This window comes from Micropterus salmoides, unplaced genomic scaffold, assembly GCF_014851395.1.
Source record: "Micropterus salmoides isolate LMB-PRFRI ecotype aquatic unplaced genomic scaffold, ASM1485139v1 Ms_hic_scaffold_8, whole genome shotgun sequence".
Classification (NCBI taxonomy): Eukaryota; Metazoa; Chordata; class Actinopteri; order Centrarchiformes; family Centrarchidae; genus Micropterus; species Micropterus salmoides.
This window is the reverse complement of record NW_024044570.1, coordinates 27544034-27556193: the sequence shown is the minus strand read 5'-3', so window position 1 is coordinate 27556193 and position 12160 is coordinate 27544034. Positions and strand designations below refer to the sequence as shown.

At 39.9% G+C, this 12160-nt stretch overlaps 1 protein-coding gene across 3 annotated transcripts in view; it reads right to left on the bottom strand.

The window, feature by feature from the left end:
• Positions 1 to 1769: 1769 nt before the first annotated feature.
• Positions 1770 to 12160, bottom strand: part of tmtc2b (transmembrane O-mannosyltransferase targeting cadherins 2b) — a 131116-nt gene continuing 120725 nt past the window's right edge. For all 3 annotated transcript variants that reach the window (XM_038705302.1, XM_038705303.1, XM_038705301.1), the window contains 2 exons: positions 10616 to 10679; positions 1770 to 4233 (listed from right to left, as the gene is read on the bottom strand). In XM_038705302.1, coding sequence (XP_038561230.1) covers positions 4054 to 4233; positions 10616 to 10679 — 244 coding nt within the window. In that variant the 3' untranslated portion in view covers positions 1770 to 4053. The remainder of the gene's footprint in view (positions 4234 to 10615; positions 10680 to 12160) is intronic.

Sequence of the window (12160 nt, the reverse complement as noted above, 5' to 3'; positions counted from 1 at the left end):
TATTTTACTGTAATTTTACTCAACTCTTTTCTCATGTCTATTTTTAAATAAATGTACCTTAGATGATGAAATTTAAACTAATAAAATCAGTACTATATCACTTATGGATGATGTCAATTCACATCATTTTGTATTTGATTTATGCTTTCTGCTGCACATAGTGATGGTGTCAACGAGAAAGGATCCCTTACTTGATTTATCCTTACCACTACAATTTAAACTCTGCAGTACTAATAACAACTGACAAAACGATGTGCTTCGTGAAACACCCACGAAACACAAGACGTTTAAAGGCAAATGAGGACACATGAGAGCCTGGAAATAGCCCTGTTTGTTTAAAGGCCAATGACACTGACATCCAAATAAATTAATAAGCTCAACATGTGTCTGATTAGTGTTTGGATAGCTATATGAGTGATATGGCAACAGTGACATATTATAGCTAGATGTGTGCAGACAGAATTTGAACAGCATGTGGTGTAGCTGCATGGCCCACATTTCAGTCCATTTACTTTATTTTAAAAAATCCTTTAGGACATGGCAAAGACCATGTCTGTCTGTGGGACTCCTCTCTGTGTCCAAGATCCTTATCTCTATCAATCACCTCTGCATGCCCGCTTTCCTTCTCTCTTTTTTTCGGTGTGTCAGTGAAATGGCATAAACATTTGTATCATCAAATTAATTTCCATTCCGGGGGTAGATGGGTTGACCCACTCAGATAGACCTCCAACACGGGATTGACTGTGTGGGTCTGAGAGTCCACTACTATAATGCCTCATCTGTGAGGCTGTACTTAGGGACAGCTGTTCTTTTTTTTTTTTCATCCTCAAAAGACCACAAATGTCTGTAGAAAAATGTTATTATGACTATTAATTTTTCAGTCTGGACCAAAGTGGTGGACCAACAATCAGACTGATGTTACCATCCCTAGAGCCATGCATCTAGCATGGCTAATATAATGGTCCAAAGACTGTGGAATAGCTAAAACAGTAGCTTCTGCTAATGCTGCAACTACCATGTGTGCTGACATTATTTCCAAGTCAGCGGTATATTTAACATCACATGGGTTGAAACCCAAATGCCTCCTAAGCCCTATAGCAAGAAATGAAAGCACACTGCCTTTGTAGCGTGACTCCACAACCCAACAAACCAAGTGAGGCACACCTGTGTTATGAGAAGAAGATCAAAACTGGACTGGACAGGCAGCCTCTGTGCATTCCAGTCAAATAAGGAAAGCTGGACACCATGGTGAGCTCCGATCATGGGAGCAGACCTTCCATGTAGACATGTGAGAAACATCACAAGGCAGACTGCTTCGTTCTAAGGGAAGGACCTTTTGCATGTTAGCGGGGGTCTGAATGTGGGGGCGGATGTAATCGAAACACACCAGCCATATGTATTCACTGTGCTACCCCTTCCATATGGGAATATTTACATGTCTTCTTTGTTGCTCAAAGATGAAAGTGCAGGAGATCCATTTAAGTTGATTTTATGACACGTTTTAGCAAATTTGCAAGGGGGGGGGGGGGGGGGGGGCTTTAAATGCCTTGTAAAATGTGTTCCACAGCATGTGAGACCACCACATTAAGTCTGATATCCCACATGAATATAAAGGAAATCTGACTTAGAAATGTGGACTTTGACACAGAGTGTGAAGGGAATGTGTGTTTTTGAATGGTGAGTGAATGTTAAAAATCCACATGAAATCCATAAATGAACCTGGAATGTTATCTACATCTACTTGAAAAACAGCTGCACAGGAACCAAAACAAAAGCAGAACACCATACATTTATTGTGGAAAAAAAAGCAACATTGGGAGGAAACATGTCTATTCTGGCACGTTGTTCATCTTTATATTACAAAAAGGGCTACAAATCTCGATAATTTATACAAATACAACAACTTTCAAAAATAAATCTTTAATTTAGTAAACGCTCTGTGAACAAGTTTCTGCAATTACCAACCTCTTGAGATCCCTGAGCAGAGACACAGAGTGAAACACTGTTTTTTTTTTTTTTTTTTTTACTACACATCTTCACTCAAGCAATAACAATTATCAGTGTTTGCTCATAAACACTTTATATACACAGGAGAAATGAGCACGCTGTTTGACTATGTGTGAGTGTGAGGTGAGGGGCAGGAATAAATGGTGATTATCTTACTGGACATTTATCACTAGTGACCATCACAGTCAAAAACGGAGCAGTGTTTCACACCATTGTGACTGTAACATGTGACATATATATTTCTAAGTTATACGTTTTATCCTCCATTGTAGGTGTTGCTCTGTATTTATATTTATCAGTGACACTCAGCTGTATGTGGACATCATTTCTGCTAACTTCCTTCATTTTACATGTAAAAACACAGTGCCAGCTGGTTCTGTTGCCAAGTTAACACGAAGCAATAACTCACAATGTATGAACAATGAATGAACAAAGGACACAGATAAGTCAGGAGGTGTGTGGCCAATAACAATCAAATGATCACAAATACTTTACATATTCTTACTTCCAAGAAGGTGCTATTTCACTTACTGTATGCTGACAACAACCAACAAATAGATGTTAATTACACAGAATATATACAAAATGAGACTGTAAGACTGAGTTTTGACAATATGGGAAATACCAAAGAACCAAACTTGCTCATCTGAGCTTACACTTTAAGTCTGGCTACTTTTTTGCTGCATGTTTTTCTGTATACTATATACACCGTAGGTATATATTAGGATTCATTTATACAAACACAATGAAGTTAGTTTTATTCCAACAAAAACATAGGCATTAAGACATTTCCCTCAGGCGTGCTATGTCTGTGCATTGTCCCGTGCTGAAAAAGTGTGTATCGGCATAGCTTTTGTATTTGGTTAGAAGAACTCTTTCGGTTTTGGCTCTGCACACTCCTATGTAAAAGCTCCAGGTGTGCAGGGAGAAGGTGTAACCAAAACTACAGTAATTGCCTCTGTTGTCTCTGACTTCCATGAGAAGGTAGTTTAATATTTACAATTATAGCCTCTCACTGTTGTCGAATTGAACGAGTTATCATGGTGAGTTGGCTTCTTTGCCACAGCAGAACAAATAGCATTAGTGGTAAAAATCCCACCTGTATGCTACTGTACACTGCTAAAAAAGATTCACACATTTTTCTTTTAAGGCATCATAATGTGAAAGGAGTCCCATTTTTCTTTGCTTTAGAGTTTTCTTGCCAAAGAATAGTGTATTTGGCAAAATCCAGCCTTTGTGAAACTTTGAGAGGCTATTGTTGTGCTGTGATGGTTACCAAATTAAATTCCCTTTTTCAGGCTTTCACCAAATATCAGGACCTCTGCTACAAATGGTTTGCAATGATTTCCATGTCTTCATTATTAAGGGTGTGATCTCTCATTAGCAAAACAAAGTGACCAATTGAATATGTGAATGGAGATTTTAGTAATCTGAACTTGATTGACATGATTGATTTAGAGATTTTAGATGGCATGCAATTCTTCATATTGCCTTATTTTCTTCATTATCAAAATCTGCCATCTGATCAAACCAAGAACTTTATTAAACTGTCATGGAAAATACCCTCAGTGCAAAGCTCTGAGATGTATTTTCTCTCTTTTATATTTTATCTCACACTGCTCAGGGACAAATTTCACCGCTTTGAACTACAATTGCTTATTTAAAAAACCCTAATTCATCACAAATGTTGAAGGATGTACCTATGGTCTCACTTTAAGTGCTCTAGTTATAGAAAAATAAAAACAGAAAGAAAATGTGGTTCCTGTGAGAGCACTAATTTTGAGGAAAGTTCTAAAGACTCCAAATACCATGTCGTGCCTGCCAAACTGTGAGCAATGCTACTGAGGAAAGCTGCTGGCCTGAGGTGTATGCAGAGCTCAGGAGTCATTAGGAGGGCCGTGTGGCACAGTCATGGCCTCTCTGAGCAAACATCCTCCCTGAGTCTCCTCTATCTCTCCAGGAGGAGAAGAGCAAATGAGGGACCTGTAGGCCGCCCTTTCCCCCCTAGTCTGTCATACAGATGGCAGGTAGGCAGGCGGGTTGAGCTCAGGGGCTCGTGGTCCTCAGGCCCTGTTTCTCCATGATGTTCCACAGCTTACGCAAGTTGGACTGGGTGATAGTGTCATCCGGTTTTAGTTGAAGTGCTCGAAGGTAATTGGCTTCAGCTTCTTGCAGCTTCCCGTTGAGGTGGAGGATTGCCCCCAGGTTCATCAAGGCTGCAGGATACTGAAAGCAAAAAAGAGATCTTAGTCATTTTAGGATGAGATCAGTTTTATACTAAGTACACTTCGGGCTAGTTTAAAGCTTTATTCCAAAGATAGAGTGGTCTTTTCTTTCCAAGAATAGCAACGCAGGCCTCTACCCTGTTATTGAGAAGTAGGTACAGTGATTCAGCTGCTGAGACACAGCAAGAGTGAGCAAGCATACAGGAAAATATACACACCACCAATGGTGTGTATAGTCGAAAGAATTCATTTAAACCTTTACAACATCAGAGGCCATGAGTGGATATTTGGTGAGATGAATAATGCAAATAATCTATTCACACTTTAGGGATATACATAATTTAACAGGGAATGGAATTTGACCAGAAATGTTTTATATCACTGAGCCACATGCAATAAATTGTTGTCCAAGCAACTCCAAACAGACACTTTGAACAGATGTTATTTTGGAAAGTTTGAGCTTTAAAACACTTGAAAATAAGAATCTTATTTAATGTCAGGTTGAATAAACACATAAAGTTATAGAATAAACAATGATTGGTCCTTCTAATAAAACAGTCACTGTAAAAAAAACATTTGGTCATTTTGTAAGGCTACACAGCAGAGCCTAACACGCAATTGGTTCCTGTTTGTCAGATCACCCAGACTGTGTTTGGAGTTTGGTAACCATGCTGCTTTGTGTGTCCCTGTGTCTTGTCTGTGGCCCCAGATGTCAGAGGGAGCAACCACTACTTTGAAGTGGGTCTAGATGAATATACTGTATATTCCTGTTGGTGCCAAGGGGCAACATCATCATCTGTGCGACAGGCTGGTGAGTCACAAGGACTTAAATACAGGAAAAGTGTCTGGGTGCAATCACGGTAAGACCATGAAGTATCCAGGCCAGGGGAGGGGCCACATCTGATCTCCATTTTAGTTTGAAGTGTGGAAAAGATGTCTAATCCTGTAGCGAAGCTACTGTTTTACTGCTTGAGACTATTGTAATTTATGTAATTATAACTCCTAGGAAACAAGGAATGTTTGTAAAACAGTCTTAGTAGAATGGCCAAATGTGTGCTTTTACTGCACTGCTTTTTTTCTTATAATTATCAGCTCATACATCAATGTCACATGGAATGGCATATGATTATAGCATCTTGACATTTACTGATATATTGTACCACAAGCCTTAATTTTTCCCCCCTCATGGCCTGTTAACTAATCAACTAATCTCAGGGCAATACTCTTTGAGTGAGAGCATAGTGTAATTTTTATAAATGAAAACTGTGCATGTTATGAGAAATGCATGGAAATGTGAACCACTCACAACAGCAGTGCTACAGAAAAATAGCAAGAGCATACTAAATACATAATAGCATTAAAAGCTGTCTTTGTGTACTGCATGGCTTGGAAATAAAAAAAAAACTATCCAATTCAGTTAATGAACATATCTTCATAAAGAATAAAAATATACAATAATTAAACACCTAACAAACTCTGAAATGCAAATTATGTTTTTGAACACAAGGTAAAGCAACCACAGGTGTCTACGTGTTAAAGTAGGTTTATACTTTGCATATTAAAGGTTTAGTTATTCCTGCATTGAGAGGTTACTAAACACAACCACTCTCGGATTTTATGGCCATTGATCTTGCTTTGTCCACACCGTGCTGTAGATTGACCCTCCTTTGCTAGGCCGTTTCGCCCTTATCCAGTACACTCACAAAACTCTCTTGCTGTTTTTCCAGTGTCAAGGTTGGATGAGTGATGCTCTATGCATGAGAATTCAATGGGAACAATATGTCCAATAGCGCTGCTTTTCTCATAGGAAGAATAAAATCGAAGAATAAATCAAAGAGACTCTGCAATAATCCTATTGTCCCTCAGAGAGGAGCCACTTGTTCCCTCAACGCACATGAAACATGCTACAAATGCTGTGGCCGAAGTAGAAGGCTGACATGACCAACACTTCTGCTGTTGCTTACTGACTCCACATCTGTAGCATTAAAATTACTGGATACCAGTTCCCTACACTTGCTGCATACTGTGCAATTACATTAAACCCCTAGCAAAACAAATATTTCTCTCTGTGTTTCAATTACTGTTCACAGGAGCAGCCACAGTTCTTGACTTTAATGGTCTGGGTAATTCTGAGACTGTGCTATAAATTACCTGCAGTTTGACCCAACATTTGAAGGTCATACCACAAAATTACACTGGGGATCAATTTGCAAGTTAGGGTTTTTTACTCCTCAGAATAATGCTAGCCAATGTATAACTGTTTATACATATGGGCCTCACAGAGATACTGTATGCACAACATGTAGGTGACAAGTAGTCATAGTAATGTCACCTATAATTTCCTTGAATGAGACTTAATACTTTTTGATGGATATTGTTACTGTAAAAAAATGCAAACTATCACGTCCAATGTCGACAATGAAACTTTAAACTCAATAAACAATGTTGTATTTCTATCTTTACTACAAAGAGCACTGCATTTGACTACATTATCTTTGATAGTACGGTTATTACTCAAGGCAACTAAGATGAGTATTTTAACATATCGATCAAAAGAAGCATGGGGTAAACAAAGCATCTGGACACAGGCGTGTTTCAATTTAGTTTTAAATGGTTCAACTTTCAAATGTGACAATTCAAGCTTCTTGTATCATTCTCTTTAGCCCATGGCAATATAGTGAATTTCTGTTCTCAAAAAATATAAAGTAAAGGCCAATGGGGAGTGAGCTTTTAACAAGATGTTTTCTGCCAAAGTAAAAAACAAAGTCTGTTCAAAAAACATTAGGTTTTAGATGAATGAGAGGTTGGTGAAAATGTGTAACCACAATTCTTAAATAAGTTCTGAGGATAGAAATTGAAAACCTTTGTCCAGTCATTGGAAAGACCAATCTAGGTGGAAAGTGTATGAGAAGCTGATGAATGGTGTAACATATGAAGCCATTTTCAAAGACTCCTGGTTTTCTTCTCAGTGCAGCTGCAGCAGAGACTCAAAGATCTTTTTCTTTCCGTCCACTGAAAACCTATCAACTCCTGAGTTTCTCCCCCGTAGGCTCCCACCTTTCCTCACCCAAGCCTTTCTCCCCTACTTTGTATAGCTAAGACGTTTGTGATTTACACCCCTACTCCTTCATTCTTCCTCACCCTTGCAACACCCTGCAAAACGTTCCCTTGTCAAAAGCTTTCATTTTCCCCCCCTAATTTCCTGCTGCTCTGTAACCTCTCTGCCTCCTTACCCTTCCCAAAACTGGCATGTAGCAGCAGAGGCATGGCCAGATGTGGAGCATATTAGCCTAGACCATAAAGCAACATGTGCTATAAAGACTGCGAGAGTTAAAAGTAAAGCTTGGTTGGGAAATGACCTGACCATAATGACTTTACATAGGCCTTTAGGTAAAGAATATCTACATGGAAGGGGAAACTTTCAAAGGACAGATGTCATAGGGTGCAGAGATCAACCAAATCAAACCAAGCATCCGATAGGATTTAGCTCGTCTAGATAGAGGGAATTGAAGGACTAAGGGACTAAATCCTTTGAATGGAGGGAATTGTCCTCTCTCACTCAGAACCAGCAAACATGTGTGCTTAATATAAAACACCAGAGCCTTTGGAAAGTGAAGAGTCAAACTGCAGTAAAGCATGAAATAACAAATGAAGATGGACAGGGTACATAGCAAGTCAAGTCGCATAGGAAAGAACAAAGGATAATGGTAAAGAAGATGGATGAAGATGCTAAATTCTAATTGTGCCTCAGCTGTAAGCAATACAAATGGCAAAAGGCATCCAAGCAAAAGTGACCAAGTAGGGGCAAGAATGCGCCTCTGTGTTCAGATGTGGACATCAAATACGTGTTTGTACAATGACAGATGCCAAGAAACAGTCATGTGAAGATTACACGGATCTTGCCCCTAAAATAGAACTGTAAGGAACACAAGCATCCTCAGCACAATTTCACAGAAGTGGATATCCATCAGGGCGGCACAACAGTGGTCTTCTCAATGGTCAACCCTGTCTCCTCACAATAACTCCCTGGGTCCAAAGACTTAAAATTGGGTGAACCGTGGTGTGAGTTTGAAATATGGATGTACAGTGTTAAGAGAAATGAAAACTGTACTACAGGAGGGTGCACATTTAATAAAAGTTGCTTATCCAATTTCTATGCCTGTTTTGGCAATATGTCTTAATACGAAGAGTTGTAGAAGCTTGAGGTGCTTGAGGTGTTACATATGTATGTCTCTTTAAAATGGTGGTCACTGGGGAAAACGCCTTTTGGTTGTAGGGGACATTTTTGTTGCAGCCCTTCAGCCACGGGGCCAGATAGGTGGCAAAGCTACCTCGCCTTACTATATTTCTCCACGCTCTCATCAGACAACTACCGTGTTGTCTGTGTTAGCCCAGCAATAGCGTTAGCCCAGACTGATGACGTGTATCCTTCCTGTCACCCATTGCATGCTGGATAGAGTCCTGCCCCCATGATCCTTAAAGGGACAAGCAGGTAAAGAAAATGAATGGATGAACACCTATCAGACAACCGTCCAATAACTTTTTTGTTGTTGCACAGAACATATAAATCCTCCTAGAAAAGCTTGATTAGGCTCTTGACAAGGTGAGTTCCAATTATTCAACAAAAGGTGGTAAAGAATGCTCAACCCAACACAAGATGAAAAACACTCCAGAAATGACACCTTTTGTTCATTTCTGATATTTGATTCTGCTCTTACGCTGCATTCACATATAAAGTAGAATGCAGTCTCTGGCCTCTCATGAAGGTGCAGCTCTGTGGGTATACTCTGCTTGAACTAGACAGTTGTTTTTTGATGTAGCCGCCGTACTACACGCGAGCAAGTAGTTAATTTCCTGTTGCACAGTTTGTTTCCCTGAGTTCAGTATAGTTTTGCTATTTATGTTTTTTTTAAATGTGATATGCGTTGTTAAAACTGTTTATGCCCACATAGGCAAGACTGGTCGGCCCTGGGGTCCTGTATCTGCCCTGGAAGCAATCCCCACTCCACTAGTTGTGCACATTAGAAAGAAAACAGTGAGCTTCTGTTTCTGTGGACATTAATACGAGCACAATTGGCTCTCGCCTGGTTTTTGCTCACATTGCATCAGAGGACTTTTACATGAAGTTGAGCTTTTCTCCATTTTCCCCTGTGGTGCCACAGTTCACCTTTTACATCTCTGCTGCTGAGCAGAGGGCGTCAGGGTGCAACTCCAGGTCCCATTCACAACGAAAAGCAGGCACCTTCTTGCATTCATTGTCCCAGCTTTGAGCCCATATGTGTGAACTGTGGCCCTCAGGGTGTCTTATAAGGGCCAGTGGAGCCTGTCATGCTGCCATTTATGAACTAAAAGCTTACAGTCCACATGCTAACAATGCTGCCCGATGTTTATTTTCTATCTGACAGGTGTCAGATGTCACCATCAGGGAACTGCACAAGCAGCGATCTGTTTTTTAACAGCTTGTTTTTGGGGTCCATTGTGGCTTAAAATGTTTCTACAAGCTCGGCCATGTTTGCTACCAATGAGTTATACTGTATCATGTCAAAAATCCACACTGAGAGATTGCGTTCTGTTAACTCTAAAGGTTCTTCAAACTTCTGTGAGCAGTGATTAGATGTGATGACATCCTCGCAGCACAAAGAGGAATTTGTGCTACTTACAAAAGTCCTTCCCACAATTCACCTTAAACGGTATGGTCCTATTGCATTAAAATATTTTTCTTACATTACATCTGGGTTACATTAGATGTTAAAAATACACATTTCTTTGAACACTACACTGACACTGAGAACAACAAAGGAAATACGAGCTCAATTTCATGGTCTCTGTGGAAATCTTAAATTTTTACTCAGGTTTTGTTTGTCTTTTTGTTTGTCACTGTTTGTATATATTATAATGGGGTTTGTGTGCTTGCAGAACCAAACTTTATTGTCTGTATAACATTGTTCAGATATATTTTGATCATTAATCCTCGACTGATTTCTTCTAATCAAGACACAGGAACAAACAGGGTGACCGCATGCCAAACATATTTTGCTCCCTCTGCAGCCCTCACTTAAACAACCCGACCCCTCCTGCCAAAGCTCTCAAAGACTGGACCCCATTCATTTTCAAGATGTCAAAGTCCCCTGACCGAGTGTTATTATCATTATTCTTTTCAATCTACTTACCCTGGCCTGTCCTTTGAAGTTGGTTGATGGATGATACACAAACAAACCTCTGAGCTTGGTATAAACCTAGCTCTCATCCACTGACAATGAACGCCGTTGTGACAAGGCAGACTGGGCAGTAATAATATTGGAAAGCCACCCAGAATGTGATTGCACAGTGTCCATCAGTGTAAATAGTAATGGGGATGATTAGCTCGTTGTGGTTGTACTCACATTGGGTCTCAGGCTCGCTGCTTGCCCGTAATACCTCTCGGCTGCCTCATTTAGGCTGGCTTGTCTGCAAAGGGAAAACAGAGAGGTTACTCATCTTTATTGCTCCTGGCTTTATATGAGGCCTTGAACCCTGCGTGTTTACTGGCACTCAGGGGTCACTGAGAAAAAACACAGACGGAAACAGCATGAGTGATGAAACCTTTAGGTTTCTCATTCGATGGCATCTTTCACTCGATAACATTTGTGCTGTGCACTGAACAGCAAGCACTTTCTGCTTTAATTGAATCTTGAGGTCAAGACATTTGGCTTATTGGGTACTTGAAGAAAACTCATCGACAAACCAAGGCCATTCAGGGATATTCACTGTACATTTCTGTTTACAGGTAGTGGGGGAGATTGTGGTTTGACATGCTGGATGGATACTGAGACACTGAAGGAATGCAAACAGTGTGGAAACACAAAGTCATTTAATCATACTGTCATAACAACCAGGGCAGCAGAGTAGATGGCACAGATGCACCAAAACATGCTGTATATGCCACACTGTGACACAAAGGATTTTTGAGGCAGATGGCTTGTCAGCATGACATCCTGGAACCAGAAATACTTAGTTCCTGAGGACATAAAACCTCCAAGACTGGAGTGTCCTAAATTTTGCTTTCATATCTCCTTTCATAATCCACTGCTCCGCCTACTGTTATGCGCAAACTTGTGGCTTCCTGTTATTAATACGCTGGTATCTCAAATATCACCTTTATGGCCCACAGCTGCATGGTTTTTACTGATGGTAACAATTGTCTCATTGCAAACAATTTAACTTTGACGAAGTCCAGGACAGAGTCAATGACGGCTGGCTGTGGAGCCCCTTAAGTCGTAATGATCAAAGGAAGTGAGGCCGTTGGAACCACAGTTTCATTTAGGCTGTCGCAGTGTATTAAGGGATCATCATCCATATGGTTCCAGATAAAAGGCAAAGCTTTTATTTTAGGATTACCAGATCAGTGGCCTAAGTAAACACATAATTTGTGTTTGGTTTGAAAGTCACCATCTTCTATCTTCACATTTTTATTCCTTCTTCATCAGTGAAGTGACAATTAATGTTTTTCAGTTACATATCACACGGTAAGGCTTTAATAGTTTAAAAGCATGGTATTTAAAAATTTTTGCAAAGAAGAAAAACTCCCGTCCAAATTGCAAAAAAAGATATTGACAATGTTTGGTGCTAGACCTTCATTGTCAGTGTGTAAGAAAAGGCATGTGATATTTAAACACCAGTAATGGGCATGTGTTCTAAGAGACCGTTTTTGGGATAAGTGAGAAAAAAAAAACAAGATCAAGAGTTTACAGCCATGCTAGCAGTTCTGTGAGACCATTAGCGCAGCAATGTTTGAGGTAATTGCTAACATCAGCATGCTAATATGCTCACAATGACAATAACACTGTAACATGCTGATATTTAGCAGGTATTCTATTTCCCATCTTAGCTTAGCATGTTAGCATGCTAACATTAGCGAATTAGCACTGATAGAAATGTCATTAGGTTTC